This window comes from Capra hircus, chromosome 16 (assembly GCF_001704415.2).
Source record: "Capra hircus breed San Clemente chromosome 16, ASM170441v1, whole genome shotgun sequence".
Taxonomy (NCBI): Eukaryota; Metazoa; Chordata; class Mammalia; order Artiodactyla; family Bovidae; genus Capra; species Capra hircus.
Window position 1 is genome coordinate 58,033,946 of NC_030823.1, and position 18,658 is coordinate 58,052,603.

General features: G+C 44.8%; 1 protein-coding gene across 1 annotated transcript in view; it reads right to left on the bottom strand.

Moving 5' to 3' along the window:
* LOC102182333 (quinone oxidoreductase-like protein 2) overlaps positions 1–18,091 on the bottom strand; it is a 31,166-nt gene extending 13,075 nt beyond the window's left edge. The window contains exons 1-9 of the mRNA XM_018060637.1: positions 17,836–18,091; positions 17,646–17,754; positions 15,260–15,356; positions 13,170–13,228; positions 12,572–12,637; positions 11,657–11,766; positions 10,185–10,266; positions 5,619–5,800; positions 3,415–3,643 (exon numbers count right to left, since the gene is read on the bottom strand). Coding sequence (XP_017916126.1) covers positions 3,415–3,643; positions 5,619–5,800; positions 10,185–10,266; positions 11,657–11,766; positions 12,572–12,637; positions 13,170–13,228; positions 15,260–15,356; positions 17,646–17,754; positions 17,836–17,882 — 981 coding nt within the window. The 5' untranslated portion in view covers positions 17,883–18,091. The remainder of the gene's footprint in view (positions 1–3,414; positions 3,644–5,618; positions 5,801–10,184; positions 10,267–11,656; positions 11,767–12,571; positions 12,638–13,169; positions 13,229–15,259; positions 15,357–17,645; positions 17,755–17,835) is intronic.

The window sequence follows — 18,658 nt, forward strand, 5'->3', positions numbered from 1 at the left end:
ACAATATTAATATCAACTACCAAAGTCAAACCAATATTCTACATATTCAGGAGAAAATATAAGTTGGGAAGCACCGATATCTCTGGTATTATAGAAATACAAGTACAACGGTCATTTTCCAAGCCCAAGCAGGTTCTGACAAATGTGTCCAATATGTTAACTGATTTACATGAAAAAAGTATTATTACCCAGGCTTTAAAGTTTAGTGAAATTAATTATAATTTCATTTAATCTTCATTTTAAAAATTCACGACTCCTGGTCACTTTAACAATAAGTTTGTTCACATAGATGCCTCCATGACAGATGGATCAACTTCATGCTCTAGGAAACAGTTTCTAAGAAGAAATTTTCTGATCTGTTTAAGGACAGAGTCTGACCTTACCTTAAGGAGCTCTGATTCCAGAGTCAGGGACATACCTGAACTAGATTCCAGGTCTGTCATTACTACATGTCATTGGACAGGTTTCTTACCATTTACAAGGTTTGATTTCTTCACCTGTAACATGTGATAAAAGATTGTTCATATTTCAAAGGTTTGTTGTGAAGATTGATTACAAAATGCCTGTAAAGCGCTTAGCACAGTTCTTGACCCATAATAAACACCTACCGTCTGTGAGCTGCCATTATTACTATTATTCTAAATAGCTTGCATACTGAAAGAAGAAGAAAGGGACGAAATAGTAAACGGACAGAGTGTGAATGAGATGCTTGAAATGTGTTAGGGAACATGGCCTCAGACAACAGTTAATAACAGAAAAGTCAGCAGAGTGGGAAGATCTAGAAAAATCCTACATGCAGAGTCCTCATTGCAGAGGTAGGCAAATGGAACCTGAGAACTGTTAATAATTAGGTAATCTGTGTTTAAGAGAAGAGAGAACTTCAATGTGGGTAATTAAAACAATAATCACCTCTAGCTTTCCTCCTGAGCAGTACCTAGAACACATCAAAGCAGAGAAGAAACAACTCAAACTAGCACATGTTTCCACTTGGCTACTGCCTAACTGTTCTTATCCTCTATCAGCAGGTGTATATGAGCCTCAGGTAAAGCAAACCTCAGTTTACGAGTCACATACTAAAAGAGGAAAGGGACACAGAAATTCTCTAAACTGATGCTTTTCAAGTTTTTAAGCCACAAAACCTTTTCTGAAAAGAAAAGCATGAACACAAGAAATAAAACGTGCAGTACTGAGGTCCCAGGGCTTCCCTGATAGCTCAGTGGATAAAGAATCTGCATGCAATACAGGAGAATTTGATCCCTGGGTTGGGAAGATCCCCTTGAGAAGGGAAAGGCTACCCACTCCAGTATTCTGGCCTGGAGAATTCCATGGACTGTATGGGGTCGCAAAGAGCTGGACACGACTGAGCGACTTTCACTTTCACTTCACTTCACTTCACTGAGGTCCCAGCAGAGATGGAGCTGCAGAGCCAAGCAGCTCACTCTCATTCAGAATGTGGCTCGGAAGAAAAAACTGAAAGCCTCAGCATTTTTTTGGCCATGACATGTGGCTCATGGGATCTTAGTTCCCCCACCAGGGATTGAACCTGGGCCCCAGCAGGGAAAGCACCGAATCCTAACCACTGGAGCACAAGGGAATGCCTACTCCTCAACTTTACAGATGTGGAAAGTGAAGATCAGAAAGGTGAGGGGACTTCCACAAAATTGCAAATAGATGGGGACAAAGCTGGAAACAGAATCTACTCAGTTTCCTGATGGCCAATAAGGTTCTCTTTTTACCGCTGAACATTATCTTCTCGACTAACATACCAAAAAGATGAGGAAGAAAGTAAATCATGTTTGAGAAGAATGTGTCTCATCTCATCATAGGAAAAACATAAAAATGGAAGGCTGGAGAGAATGAAACCTGGCACCTTGGGCTCCACTAATCTGCATATGAACAAAACATCGCCTCCACCAGTGGCTGACTAGAGTTACCAAACCAGTCTTTTGAAGAGTAAAACATATTTAAAAAAAAAAAAAAACTGCATGAACCCCCTGGTAGTCCAGTAGCTCAGCACTTTCACTGTCAGGGCCCAGGCTTGACCCCTGGCTGGACCCCTGGCTGGGGAGCTAACGTTCCACAAGTCATGCAGTACTGTCCAAAAAAAAAAAAAAAAAAAACCCTTCACAGGGAATGGCTAACAGATTTGCATTCGCGACTACATTGCATATGCATGCACATAATTACACTTTGGAGGACGTTTAAGCCACATTAATGGGACTGTAAAGGAGTGAAAAAAAGGGCCTGAATAGCCAACAAAATTAACTACAGTGACTAATGGATGAATTATAGTCATATGATACCGAGCTTGATTTGCTGTTCTGTTCACAGAACTCCAGCTTAGATCATCTGGTTGTACTTTAAAAGAGTCTGTATTCTAAAACCAAAGGTCAAATGAAGGGCTTCCTTTTTAAACTTGTATGCTGTGCAGTTCAGAGTTCATATCAACACCAGTAAATCATTTTCTAAAGTACTATCACAACCCTCTGTTTGAGACACCAGTGATGTAGACAAGAGCCCTCAAAATCCAGCTTCTTCATGGCCTTCACAGTTTCAGTTTCCCTCTGACTTACTAAGCCTGAGTATATAACTATACAACCTACAAGACAGAGAGAAACCCTATGACCCTGCAGCCTGTGAGACCCCATTGTTTTCACCCTTTAATTCCATATAAGGAAGATTTATAGTATCTAGAGAGAAATTGGGGCTTCCCAGGTGGCTCAGGTGGTAAAGAATCTGCCTGCAATGCAGAAGACTGGGGTTCAATCCCTCAGTTGGGAATATCCACCCCCTGGAGGAGGGCACAGCAACCCACTGCAGTATTCTTGCCTGGAGAATCTCATGGACAGAGGAGCCCGGTGGGCTACAGTCCATGGGTTGCAAAGAGTCGGACACAACTGAAGCGACTTAGCACACACACATGCAGAGAGAAATCATCCCATAGTCTGACACATTATTTCCTGGCCTTAGCTATATTACTGGGGAAAATGAGGAGAAGGGGACGACAGAGGATGAGATGGCTAGATGGTAACACCGACTTGATGGACATACGTTTGAGCAAGCTCTGGGAGTCGATGATGGACAGGGAAGCCTGACGTGCTGCAGTCCATGGAGTTGCAAACAGTCGGACATGACTGAGCAACTGAACTGACTGACTAGCTATATCATATCCCTTAAGAGTGTCTCTGGGGTTTCCCAGGTGGTGCAGTGGTAAAGAATCACCTGCCAATGCAGGAGACACAAGAGATGTGGGTTCAACTGCTGGATCAGGAAGATCCCCTGGAGGAGGAAGTGGCGCCCTACACCAGTATTCTTGCCTGGAAAATTTCATGGACAGAAGAGCCTGGTGGGCTACAGTCCAAGGGGGTCGCAAAGTCAAACATGACTGAACGACTGAACCCAAGAGCATCTCACCTCTTCCAGTTTAAAAACCTCTCCAATGTGCGGCTGGATGCGCCCTTCTTGGCAGTACTGGAGTGCTGAGGATAGGCTTCTGGAGAAGACGGGAAAGTTCTGGTGCCGGTATCTGCCCCAGTAGAGCCCCATGGCAGTAATATTCTTCAGCAGCAGAAGATTGGCTGGTACAGAAGCAATGGTTCCTCCAGCGAAACCTACCACCACGATCCTGCCCTCATACGCCAGGCTGAGGGGAAAAGGAGGAAAAAACAAAGATTATAAAAGACAATGCACATTCACAGCTACCAGGAAGGCTGCTATTAAATATAAAATAGAAAATAAGTGTTAGCAAGGATCTAGAGAAATGGACCCCTCAAGGAACATTGGTGAGAATGTAAAATGGTACAAATGTTATGGAAAATAGCATGGAGGTTCCTCAAAAACTCAAAACTAGAACTACCATATAACCCAGCAATCTCACTTCTGAGATCCAAAAGAACTGAAAGCAGAGTCTTGAAGAGGTATTTGAAGAGCCAAGTTCACAGTAGCACTATCTATAAAAGCCAAGAGGTGGAAACAATCCAAATGTCCATCCACTGATGGACTGGTAAACAGAAGGTGTTATATACAAACAGTAGAGTATTATATAGTCTTAAAAAGGAAGGAAATTCTGTCCCATGTTAAGACACGGATGAGCCTTAAGGTCATTACGGTAAGTGAAACAAGCCACTTACAGAAAGATGAATATTGTATTATTCTGCTTATTTGGGGTATCTAAAATAGAAACAAAGTAGAATAGTGATTACTAAGGGCTGGGGAGAAGGGGAGAAGAGAGTTGTTTAATGGGTACAGAATTTTAGGTTTGCAAGAAGAAAGTCATGAAGACCTGTTTCACAATGTAAATATATTTGATACCACTGAACTCTACATTTTATAGCAGTTAATACAGAAAGCCTTTTGTTATATACTTTTTACCACAATAAAAAAACAGAATGAGGGAAGAAAAAGCAATGGACAGTAATTAACAGAGGCAGAAAATAGAATAGAGCTTATGAGAGTTGGCAGGCAGTTGTTTAATGGGTACAGAGTTTGTATTGGAGATGGTTACACAATATTGGAGATGGTGAACAAGTTTCACTGTACACTTAAAACAGTTAAAATGTTAAATACTAGGTTACCTGTATTTTACCGCAATTAACAACAACAAAAAAGGCAACATGCATTAAATCCCCAGTTGGGAATTCTTCCTGACCTTGCAAACTAGCAGGGGGGAACCATTCTGCACCAGTTTGGATTTCTCAGTAGGAAAAGATAAAAATAAGCCATAAGCAAGAAAGACAGTAAGGAGCAGAGGAACTAACCAGTCTTGTAAGGGGACCACAGGGATCCCTTCTGTGGGCAAGCTGCTCTCTCTGCTTCTTCACCTTAAACTAAGATGAAGCACAAAACTATGCTTGCCAGGATGACATGAGAAATGAAGCTAATACTATCAGAGCACTGCAGCCTTCCTGGTTGAAACAGAATGAGAATTAGTACAGATACAACAGTCCCATGAAATCTCCAGTGATTTTTTTTTTTTAATAAAACAAGTCAAGAAGACACCTACACTGGTGGTAGCTTCGGAAACCAGTAAGATCAAAAGAGACTCTCCCTTGGTGCATAGTGAACTGGGGGTCTGCCACCCCAGTAATTCTAACATCCAAACAATGATCTCCTCAAGTATTACCCACAGAGGAGAGTTTGAGGGAGAATGAATACATGTATATATATGGCTGAGTTCCTTTGCCATCCACCTGAAACTATCACATTGCTAATCAGCTATACTCCAGTGCAAAATAAAAAGCTTAATAAAAAAAAAAAAGAATTACCCATACCATGTATATAAAGTAGCTAGTGGGTGCAGGCAGAGCTGAATTTAACACATGTATAATTTCTAAAGCATTTGATATTGCCAACTAGAGAGTCTGTGGGTTTTTTTTTTTTCTTTTTGGATATTTTCCAGTTGGCTATTTTGTTTTTGCTATATTTGAGCATTTCCTGATTTTCCCTCTGCTTCTATTCCTTTTCACCCACCCACTCAGCTGTTCCCGTTGATGCCAGTACCTACAGGAAAAGTGAGCAGCAAAAACAAGAAAGCAGCAAGGCCAGAAGGAAGCCAGAGGTCTGACAAGGTTTCAGCAGAGCCCCCGGTCTAGCCCACCCAAGAGGACCACTTCACCTACCTGCGGAGAGCCTCCAGGAAGACGTCTCCTCCCACCATGTCAATGACCACGTTCACCCCGCCAGTGCCGACCAGCTTCCCCACGGCCTCCTTAAGGCTGCCCCGACTGTAGTTCACACTGGACTGTGCCCCCCTCTGCATTGCCAGCTGACACTTTTCATCACTTCCAGCTGCAGCTATTACCTACATGAAGAACACAACACTTCAGATGGTCCAGCATACGTAGCAAGAGGGGCTCACCCGACCCACCCAGCCTCCAAACAAAGGGTGCTGATCAAGGAAACCAATGTGACCTCTGTCTTAGCACCAGCCTCAATCCAACACACAGGCCCATCACACAGCATCAATGCACTGGCCTCTCCATGCCCCACTGACAACCGGGTCCACATTTCCAGGAACCTTGGAAGCTCAATGGGTCTAGCTAAGAAATAATTCAGGAGACAAAACATTTCTCCAAATGAAAATTAAAACCACTATTGCTGTGCTTAGTTGCTCAGTCGTGTCTGACTCTCTGCAATGCCATGGGCTGTAGCCCACCAGGCTCTTCTGTCCATGGGAATTCTCCAGGCAAGGATACTGGAGTGGGCTGCCATGCCTCCTCCAGAGGATCTTCCCAACCCAGGGATCGAACCCAGGTCTCCCACATTGCAGGTGGATTCTTTACCATCTGAGCCACCAGGGGAAGCCCATCATTTCCTGAGTACCCACTGTGAGTCAAGTAGTAAGGATACAACCTAAATACCAAGCTCGGAGCCAAGAAAGCATGACCCAGCAGTACGATGGGGGCAGCACAGAGGGCTCCGAACTGCAAGCTAGAGGCACCTAACCTAGAGCTAGAAGATCAAGAAGGTTTCTCAGGGGGTAAAACATGATTCAGCGGAAAGAGCTTAAAGTCGGACAGCCCTGAGTTCAAATCCTGGCTCTGTTACTAACTAGCTGTGTTACTTAAGGCAAATTACTTAGTAAGATCTAACATTTACATAGTGCTTACTCTGTGCCAGACACTATTCTAAATGCCTTACATATATTAATAACTCATTTCACTTTAATAGCCCAATAATATACACACTATTATTATCCCCATTTTGAAGATGAAGAGACAGGCCAAAGAAGTCGAGTATCTTGCCCAAGGTCACACAGCTCATGGGAGGCAGAACTGGGATCCAGACTCAGGGGATTCATCTCTAGAGTTTATGCTTTTAACATCTGTCTGTATTGCCTGCCAACTTCTCTAAGTTTCAGTTACCCTCATCCGTAAACTGAGATATATTTTTAAAATTAAAAGGAATAAGCACTTGGGAAACAAAGTGTTAGATAAATTGAATCTATTGTTAAACATAAGCAATTATTTATTCTATTTAAACCTCATAAGAACATTATGGGCGACTTACAGTTAGTCGCATTCTGAAGATGGAGACATTGACCCAGAGAGGTTAAGTAGTTAAGCCAGGATTATTCACATAACAGACAGTAGAACAACTATTCAAATCCAATGCTACTGATACCAAAGCCCACTCCTTCGAGCTGGGAGAAAGCCATGCCTACGGCCTGCCAAAGAGGACATAGATGGCTGTGGGCCATACTGTGAGGAGGTCTGAGGTTTGGAAGTCTTCAGAAAAGCTTCAGACACTGAAGCATTGCCTAGAGGTGCCTGTTCACTGTGCAGCCCCCACCACCCCAAGCACTTTGGCTTCAAGGTGACATTCAGAATGTGCATTCAAACACCCAAGAACATCTGTGCCCTTAAAAAAGTCCAGACTCACCCATAACTATTTGAAGCTAAAAGTTACCCTCAAATGCTCCCCAATGGAACCCTCAAATAGCTGCACTGCCCAGCAGAACCCACACAGAGTGCTATAGTGGGCACACACCAGACTAGGGTTGGGCACCTGACTCCAACTCCAGGATTCCTTGTAAGTCCCAGAGAGGCGTGCTGTGAATAATTTTCTTTCCAGGTGCCTCACTTTCTTTATCTGCGAAATAGGGATAATAAACACTTCCATTCCCCATCTCCCATAGGTTCTGTGAGGACCAAGGGTAAGATAATTGCTGTGCAGGCAATGCGAAAGCAACCTAAGACGCTGTGAACGGAAGGTGTTATCAAAATGACATGTTCTGAGCAGTGACATAATGACATTATTTGTTTGTTTGCTTTTGCTTAAAACCATTATTCCTGCTAAAGAAAATACATGTGTGTGTGCTCAATCACTAAGTCGAGTCTGACTGTTTTGCAACCCCATGGACTGTAGCCCACCAGGCTCATCTGTCCATGGGATTTTCCAGGCAAGAATACTGGAGTGGGTGGCCATTTCCTCCTCCAAGGGATCTTCCTGACCCAGAGATCGAATCCACGTCTCCTGGGATTAAATATTGGAATTAAAGCAAATTTTTCTCTCTACTTAATTTCTTGTATCTATTTAAAACAAACAGTACAGTCTTGTCTTCCCAGAAATATTAAATAGTCAGTGTTTCTAAACAATGAGACTAATTTTGGTCTCCCCCTTGAGAGGTGATATAAGCCCTTATTTTGAGTGTGAATGTGTTAATATCCCATGAGGAGCCTCCTGGTATCTGCGGCTAGTTTCAGAACTCACATGTCCTTCCCAAAAGAGAGTCAATGTGAGAAAAGAGAGCTGCCACCTGGAGAAATTCCAGATCAGTCCAATTATCACCAAACCGGGACAGTATCTTTGTGCCTCTAGGCACCAGAGGAAGCTCACACTCAGCACATCCAAAACTGAGCCCACCACTTCCTCCTAGGATCTCAGTCTCAGCAAATGGCAAAGCATCTAGGCTGTGCCTTCCCACTCCATGTCTGATAATACCAGGATCCCTTTTTAAAGGATCCTCCCCAACACACTATGCCTCAGACTGGTACATGACACATGCGACCTCAATATTCCCACAACCATACTATGAGAAAAGCACTATTGTACAAATGAGGTGACTGAAGCTATTAAGCTAGAGACAGAGCGAGAATTTGCACCTAGGTCAGGCTAACTCCAGGGCTTCCCTGGTGGCTCAGATGGTAAAGAATCTGCCTGCAATGCAGGATCCCTGGGTTGCAAAGATCCCCTGGAGCAGGGCATGGCAACCCACTCCAGTCTTCTTGCCTGGAGAATCTCCAGGAACAGAGGAGCTTGGCAGGCTACAGTTCATGAGGTCGCAGAGTCAGACACAACTGAGCAACTAAGCACAACACAGCAGGCCAACTTCAAAGTCCTTGTTCCTTCAACTATATTAGGATGCTCTCCAGTCACCAAATTCTCTATTTTCTTCTACTTTGGTATCTTTCTGATCATCACCTCCAGTGCCCTGTTTCAAGGATCAAAACCTCTGGCCTCAATTGCTCCAAGAATCTGCCCTACTGCCTCCACACTACACCTGACCCCCTGACCTTGCCCCATCCCTCATCCCCATCGCTACCAAAGCGAACTTTGCAAAAACGCAAAAATAATCATGCCATTCCTCTGTGAAATCTTCAATAGCACCTGACAGTTTCCAAGAAATGTTCAGATTCCTCAGTGCTTCATGATCCTATCTCTCCCACCTCTCTAGAGTCACCCCCCACCATTCCCCACATCCTTTGCTCCACAGATGCTCTTTGCCATTCCCTGAAGGAATCATGTTAGTACCTATGTCTCTGTCTTCCCATGACTTAAGCGGCCTTCCCTTTCCTTCTCTTCTGCTAGTCAACTGTAAATGTCAGCATAAATGTCCACCTTCTCCAAGAAATGCTTTTTCTCTGACACTCACAGCCTCCAGGAAAAGCCCATATAGAGAATTGGGTCTTTCTTTCATGTATTTATTCATTCATTCAAGAAATAATTATTTAGGGAATTTTCTGGTAGTCCAGTGGCTAAGACCCCACAATCCCAAAGTAGGGGGTCCAGGTTTGATCCCTGGTCAAGGGACTAGACCCCACAAGCTACAACTAAGAGTTATGCATGTCACAACTGAAGATCCTACAGGATAAAATGAAGACTGAAGACCCAGCATAGCCAAATAAATAAATAAATGTACAAAATAATAATTATTATTGAATGCCTACGATGGTCTCAGCACCATGCTAGCTGCTGCGATTATAATAATGGATCAAACCGATACTGGTCCTGCCTTGAGGCGGATTACAGTCCAGTGGGAAGGACACATTGATCCAACAGGGCTAACCACACTATGAAAGAGAAGTACAGGATGCTCAGAGACCACATAGAAATAGTCCCATGGAGGGGAGGGACACAGGATACTCCCCTGAAAAAAACAGCATCTGAGTTTAAATTTGAAGTTCAAGGGGAGACAGTTTAGAGCTTTCCAGGTAGAAGGAACAGAATCTGCAGAGGGTGTGAGGCGAGTTGAATCTTACCAAGGTCTAATAACTGGAAGCACAAGAGACTTACTCCTCAGGCCCTCACTAGTCTGCAAGCAAATAGATGGCAAGACCCTACTCCAGGCTACTTGCAGGTTCCCAGTACCTCGCACCTGATTTTTTTATAAATAAAGGAATATATTCCATGTTTGAAAGCGGGAGGTGTGATATTCTTTAATGGAGAATCGAACTTGCAAATACCTTGGCCTGAAGAATGTTTGTCGCCACATCTATCACGGCGAGGCCTGTGGCTCCAGCCGCTGCCGTCACTAAAACAGTTTCTCTGTGCAGGGAAAGATGAGTGTTACTCAAGAAACCAAAAGTCACCCAGCAATATGATTTCATGAACATTCTGAAGATGGGACATTTTAAAACAAGAAGAGAACTGAGAGTTCATCTAGTTTAACCCCCTCGTGTACACGTACACGTACATGAACACTCTCCAGCCTCTTGGGCCGTGTTATATATGTAGATCATATATACACATATACTAATTTGGTCCAGTCCCGAAGAATTCCCAGGTGAGGATCCTTAATCTCTCTAGGTAGCCTCTCCCTCATTTCAGTGGTAGCGTTCCTTTGTGCTACCACTCCAATTTCTGCTTCTTAAATTCTGTCCTAAAATCACTCCCATACTAAACACTGCCAAATTTTAGAAGCTGATGATCACGTACAGTCGCTGTTCTTCTAAGCCCATCTCCCTGGAGCAATTCTGAGCTCTCAGAAAAGAGCAAGAAGCTGTGGGAACGCTCCCAGTTAAGTGAGAAACTCAGCACCTCTGAGCTTGAAATACCTGTTAAGTATACCCAGCCAAGCCTCAAGAGGCAAATACCACTATGTGTGTGCTGGGCTCAGTCACTCAGTGCTCAGTCCTGTCTCACTCTTTGCGACCCCATGGACTGTAGACTGCCAGGCTCCTCTGTCCATGAGACTTTTCAGAATACTGGAGTGGACTGCCATTTCCTTCTCCAAGGGATCTTCCCCAACCCAGAGATCAAACCCGTGTCCACTGCATTGGCAGGTGGATTCTTTACCAACACACCACCTGCCTACAGTATTTGTGACCTGTGATGCCCAGCCAAGCCTCACAGAAACAAATGCCACAGGCTTCCATTAAAACCTGAGTGAAATGAATTGAAATAAACCAGCTCTTTAAAATGTAAGGTTTTCTAGGAAGTGATCTCCAGAGGGGTCAGACTTGAGAGAAAGATTTCTCCAAATTCATATTGGCCAAGTTCACAGTCTACCGTCCCCTCTCAGGCAAAAGGGTATCCCCACTGGCACCAGGCTCCAATCTTGGGCCACTCCCTTCCTTTGGCTTTTCCTTAGATAGCCGTGAGGTAAGGGTCAGGGAGGGCTTCCCACATGGCGCTAGTGGTAAAGAACCTGCCTGCCAATGCAGGTGGTGTAAGAGACTCCGGTTTGATCCCTGGGTTGGGAAGATCCCCTAGAGGAAGGCATGGCAACCCACTCCAGTATTCTTGCCTGGAGGATCCCATGGACAGAGAAGCCTGGCGGGCTACAGCCCATAGGGTCGCAAAGAGTCGAGCATGATCAAAGGGACTTAGAATGTACACAAGGTCAGGGAAGGGAACAGAGGGCCACGGTCTTGGTGGACATTTCTGGTGTTAGAGGAGGTGCCATCTATCCCCCTGTCGTCGACACAGTCCTCACCCAGGCTGGGTACAGGCCCGATGCTCCAGGGCGAAAATAGCAGTGCCATAGGACACGGGCAGGGCGGCAGCTTCTCGGAGGGACACCTTTTCTGGAATCTGCCACAGGTTCTATAGAAGAGATAACAGTGACTTAGAGATTAAGCACTGTACCTCTTCATAAAGGCTGCTCAATACATATTATGACTTGACTTGCAAAGGGCAACACATGTCAGGAACCAAGCCCAGTGGAAGTCAAGACCAAGCAAGTGATGGTCAATTTCAAGATGTGGGCACATCAGCTTTCAAAAATCCTAAAGCTGGCATCTGGATCAGGAAGGAACCAATCTGCAGAGGATATAACACATGCCACTGCGGTATTAATATAATAAGTGAATAACATGGTACAAAAATTTTACCTTAAATAAAGCTGTTTTAAAAAACAAAAAACAAAAACAAAAAAAGTGTGTACTAGCCACCACTAGGGGGCACCATTCACATCCTGCACAGCCACACCCCTACACCAGCTGGCTACCTCCCAGGAGGATTATCTTTCACATGCTTCACGCGGGGAAGAAGCTCATTACATCAAGGCTTCAAACCAGTTTTTCTACCAAAACCACCTAACTATGGTCCAGTTGGACAGCCAGTCGATTGTTCCAGGCCTCAGAAAACAAAATGCCCTTCTTCATTAAACCACTCCACACAAACAAAGCTCTATGCAATGGTTGTCACACCAAAACAAGCAAACCAACAAAAAAAAGGGTTTAGCATTTGAAAGAAAGAAATGCTTGGCTGAGAAACAAGACATAACCTAAAGAATACAAAAAAAAAAAAGAAAGAAAAGAAAGGAAAAGGAGAAGGACTGAGGGATAGGTGAAAATGAAAGACAGCAGAAAAAGAATCTCCCAGGGTGAATATTGAGGCGCAGGGCTACCTTGTGGTCAATGATGCATTCTTCAGCCATACCACCAAAGCCAGGCAGGCCAATGACTCGATCTCCCTGAAGGGAAAATACCATTAAGGGCATGTTCAAATGTATGCTCTTGCCATTTAACCCCTTCCCAAATTAACCCAAAAAAGAAAGAAAATTGTTCTTTCTGATCCAGTAAGACACAGGTTCCCTTAATTATCTATTCAGTGTTGCTGCTTAGTAAATAATTCAGCTGTTTTCACACAACCCCCATCAGGTGGCCAAGCCAGTTTAACACATTTTGGACGATGACTGAACCGAGAAAGGAAAAAACTGATATGAATTAGAATCCCAGTATTCATTCTCTCACAAAATACTGAAACTTGAGAATTCTCTATCCTTTCAGTAACTAAAACCCCAGGTGCTGCCTTTCATTAGTAATAAAAAGCTTAACGAAGCCAGGCCAGGCTTCCTTCCCTCAATTCAGAATTCGTTTCTTCCCACTCCATCTCATTCTGCCTTTGGTGTCTGCTGGCAAAGTCCAGGAAAAGCAAGACCCTCTGGCTACAAACTATTTCTCATAGTTAGCCACACATCAGTTCCCTAGATTCAACTAATTTACCTCTTTCACCATGCTGACATCTGTGCCTGTCTCCAATACCATCCCAGAAAACTCCATTCCTAAAACAAATTTTAAAGATCAGGTTATCTGTAAAGCCCAGCACCAGAGAGATGAGAAAACTCTGATCGACAGGCTGTCCTATGAGCTTTCTGGAGCCAAAAGTGTTTGTGTTCTGCCCCTACCCCATCCAGGAAAAAGAATAGGAGTGTTATACCCAACACACAGGAAAGTGAATTAAGATTTCATGATCACAACTTCAAAAGCTATAGCAGTCCCATTCTTACCATGACACAAATGAAAATTTCAAGAATGGGCAAAAGAATAGAGAACCATGAGTATACAAGTACTTTTGACCCTGATGTCCGGGGCCTTGGGCTCCTCCAGCACGCTCAATGATAATATTCATCATATGGTATTTATCTATTCCCAGGTATCCTCTTCTGGACTATGAGGCCCCTCAAGGACGTGAACTATATTCATGCATACAGCACTTGGCCCAGTTGGATGAACTGGTGGTGTTTGCTCTTTCCTCCTCCACCTCCAAAATGTCTGAGTTTAATGATCATACATTTCCCACTTGAGCTGCCAGAAGAATAACTCAATTGAGTAAGACATCTTCCCCCCCCAACCAGCATGTCAGCAAATACAAACAGAGGGAACCGGTTCCAACTGTTGAGGCATAACCAAATGCCCTAAGGCCAAAACACTGCAACTGTTTTGCAATGACTGTATCTTCAGTGGTGTCTATGGTGTATAAAATATACATGTACTGTATATTTACGGTATATAACTGTATATTACTTATATAGTAGATAGATACACACCAAACTATACTTATATCTCTTTCAATAAATTTCACCAACAAAAATGAGTCATTGGTCCACATACTCGGGATCTAAATGTAATCAGATTGAGTATAATGCAAGTCAGAGAGCAGCCTACTAAGAAATGGATAAACTCTGTATCTTCTTTCTGATCCTTTGGTATCAGGTTTCTTGGGGAATGTATTTGTGAGGACTGAGAGTCGTAGCTGCAACCAGATGTTTATGATCCTTCCGTGAAAAAGTAAAATTGAGGAACCGTCAAGAGAATGACTATGACCACTGATGATTCTGATCAGGATTCTGGTGAGCATAATAATGCATCAAATTTTATTTGTTCATTTACGCCTTTTCAAAGTATTTATTGAGGGGTGGATGAAGTAAGTGAAGCAGATGAAGAGGTACAAGTCTCTAGAAAACAATAAAACCACAGAGATGTAACATAGAGCAGAAGGAAAATAGTAATAACTATTACATAATAATTCTGTATGGGACACAGGGTTACTAGACTTACTGTGGTGTCATTCCATAATGTATGCAAATGTCACATCACTACCTAGTACACCTGAAACTAACATAACATTGCTTGTCAACTGTATTTCAATCAATCAATCAAGTATTTATTGAGCATTTAGTATGAGCCAGATACAAGAGTACTAACAGGGCCAGGGTGGGCAGGCAGGGTAATGTTGAACAAGACAGTCATAGAACCTTCCTTCACAGCTCTAGTGATTCTAATTAGCAGTAAGGCTGAGATGTCTTTTTTGGGGGCGGGAAGGCCACACCACATAGCATGTGGGATCTTAGTTTCCCAACCAGGGATCAAACCTGCATTGGAAGCATGGAGTCTTAACCCCTGGACCACCAGGGAAGTACCGAAGCTGACATATCTGAATCACCACTGACAGCAGGCAAACACCACCATGGTACTACTACTCATGAAGCACATGGGTCTTTTTTTTTTTTTTTACCAATTATGATTTTTTTGAAATTTTTGTTTTGTGGTATAGCTGATTAACAATGTTGTGATAGTTTCAGGTGAACAGCAGAGCAACTCAGATATACCCACACATGTACCCATTCTCCCCCAAACCCCACTCCCATCCAGGCTGCCACATAACATTGAGCAGAGCTCCACATGCTATAAAGTAGGTCCTTGTTGGTTATCCATTTTAAATATAGCAGTGTGTACGTGTCCATCAAGCAGCTCTTTTCAAAGTCTCTATATCTTCTCTTTTTGAAGCAATCATTTGGCCCTTTCATACTCACCGGGTGTGAAGGGAAGTTGATGCCTCTCCTGATACTGACCACGACAGGCCAAAATATCAGCGAAGTTAATCCCACAGAAATGAACATTAACTCTGACCTTCAAAGGAAATAGAGCAACAAGGCAGATCAGTACACATCTTTGGAGACAAAGTTCATTCAGTTATACAGTAATATTTACTGAATGTCCACTATATGCTAGGTACTGAACTAAGTACTGGTGCACAATCACAGGACAAAATGGACAAGAAGCTAAGAGTATAGTACAGAAGACAGACATTAACTGGAAAATTAGGAGAGTTTATGGGCTAAACTACAACTCCTACACAAAATGTCAGATAGAAATATACGGTGCTATGAAAGCACATAATGGGGAAATTTGACCTTTGAGGGAAGAACGAACTGTGAGGAGTTAACTATTCAAAAGGGAGGAGGGGAGCCTGGCACAGACAAAAGCAATAGCCTGTGCAAAGGCCCAGTGTATGCTTAGTTGCTCAGTCATGTCCGACTCTGCGGCTCCACAGACTGCAGCCCACCAGGCTCCTCTGTCCCTGGGACTTTCCAGGCAAGAATACTGGAGTGGGTTGCCATTTCCTTCTCCACGGGATCTTCCCAACCCAAGGATAGATGGAACAATGGAAGCCATTAAAAGATTTTAAGCAGAAGGTAACATGATCAGCTGTTTGGGGAATCAGGAATTCTAGAAGCGAGAACTAGACTCCCCAGCTTATGTGTTTTCATGACAGAGATAGAGCAGAGGGAGCCCCGCAGCAGTTTCTGTAGCCCTTGTTAAGCAGTGGTTCTCATAGCGTGCTCCCCAGACTACCAGATTCAGTGTCACCTGGCAACTTGCTAGATGTTCAGATTCTCAACCCCTGACCTACTGACTCAGAAACTTTAGAGACCAGCAACCTGCTTTGACAAGATAAATCTGATGCAGCCTGAAGCTAAAGAACTACTGTCACATACCAACCCAACTCAACAGGGCTTGGAATCATGGGAGGACATGAAGGCTGAGACAGAATCGGTGACATTCATTTATCTGTTTACATTTCCCATTTCATACAGAGGTGACCATATTGATAAGAAGATATTTTATGAACAAAATGCATTCATTCAACAATATTTTAAGCATCAGCCACATGCCAGGCACCGTTCCAGACTATGGAGATTTAGTGATGGATAAACTCACATAGTCCCAGCTCTCATGAGCTAATTCCTGGCACAACAGTCTGGGCAAATAACAGAACGAAGAAGCCCAGCTCTCAAGCTGTTTGTGTGCTGTCTCAATGACTGTCTCAAACATTGTGTGCTGACATGCATGCTGCTGCTGCTGCTGCTAAGCCGCTTCAGTCGTGTCTGACTCTGTGTGACCCCATAGACGGCAGCCCGCCAGGCTCCCCCATCCCTGGGACTCTCCAGGCAAGAACACTGGAGTGGGTTGCCATTTCCTTCTCCAGTGCATGAAAGTGAAAAGTGAATGTGAAGTCACTCAGTCATGTCTGACTCCTAGCAACCTCGTGGACTGCAGCCCACCAGGCTCCTCCATCCACGGGATTTTCCAGGCAAGAGTACTGTAGTGGGGTGCCATTGCCTTCTCCATAGCACACATAAACTCCTGAAGCCACTCCACCTTAACTCAACATGGATGTCTTTCAGCATGTGAATCCCAAGAAGCAGGCTAGCTGCTAGCCTACAGTCACCCAAATTATCCAATTAGTCCCAGAGTTTGCATTAGTGATACTTTGGGACTGCAGCCACATTTCTTCCCCTCCCAGTGGTCTCCAACCCTGAGACTCACTGCCTGTTTCACCTTGTCAGTCTCATTCTCCACACCAGATGAGTGTCACCAGGGTGATCGAGAGGCAAAGCCAAAGTGACTACCACATTTTCCACCTCCCTAAACGTGGGTAGATGCCCACAACCCTAACATAATCCCACCCACCCCACATCACTGCAGTACACCAGAGCAGGGCACAAGGCACATTATCATGGAAATATAGGGCTGGCTGAGGGGAGGAGGGAGGGGAGATAATTAGATGCTGCCACTGAAGGAGGGGAAGCAAAGGATGGGGTCCATTTATCTGTGTTAAATCAATAACTTGCAGGCGGTTATGCAAAGTTGTGTGCAAATCAGAATTCCCTGTTTCTGAGGCAACAGCTCTGGGGCCTTCTACATTTCTGTTTTGGGGAACAATCTTCCCTTTACACTTTGGGCTTTTTGTGACCCTGGAAAGGGCCCATCTAGAAGCCCAGCAGAAAGTTGTGCTCCAGTCTCACGGGCGCCCCCTAGCTGAGCACTCGGGAACTCAGTCCGGAAGGGGAGCCAGCGGGTTGTGGGTGGTGGCCGCGGGGAAGGGGGCGTCCAGGGGCCCCGCCAGTCACCTACCTCGTGCGGCTGGACAGGGCGAGGGGACACCTCCTCAATGACCAGGGGCCGCTTCAACTCGGTGCACAGAGCGGCGCGGTAGTTTCGGCCGCAGCCCTGCCAGGCCGTTCTGCAAAGCGGAACAAGGGTCGGGTTACTGGGGCCGAAACTGGGGCCGCCCTTAGGGGTTTGGGGATGAGACAGGTCGCACCTGCAGAGCCATGCCCGAGACACGCACCGTCCCCACGCCGCCGCCATGGCCCAGAGCAAGTGTCCCCAGAGGGGAGAGGTCCGAGTGCGGCAGTAAGAGCCGGCCGCCGCCTGCCCCGCCCCGGTGACCGGAAGAGCGCAAGGGCGCCGGGCGACAGGCCCGGGGGCGTGCGACACGAACTGACCCGGGCAGGCGGCGACAGCCCGGACCGCGCCACCCGCCAGCTTCTACCGGGCGCCGGAGACCCCTGGTCCCCCGGGGACTCCCCCAGAGATGGAGCCCGCGGCGAAGCGTGTAGGGAGGGTGGAGGGAAAAAAAAGAGTAGATAGAACTAGATTCCCGGAGATTAACTCTTGATGAAAGTGAAAGTGGAGAGTAAAAAGGTTGGCTTAAAGCTCAACATTCAGAAAACGAAGATCATGGCATCTGGTCCCATCACTTCATGGCAAATAGATGGGGAAACAGTGGAAACAGTGTCAGACTTTATTTTGGGGGGGATCCAAAATCACTGCAGATGGTGACTGCAGCCATGAAATTAGCTTACTCCTTGGAAGAAAAGTTATGACCAACCTAGATAGCATATTAAAAAGCAGAGACAATACTTTGTCAACAAAGGTCCGTCTAGTCAAGGGTATGGTTTTTCCAGCGGTCATGTATGGATGTGAGAATTGGACAGTGAAGAAGGCTGAGCACTGAAGAATTGATGCTTTTGAACTGTTGTGTTGGACAAGACTCTTGAGAGTCCCTTGGACTGCAAGGAGATCCAACCAGTCCATTCTGAAGGAGATCAGCCCTGGGATTTCTTTGGAAGGAATGATGCCAA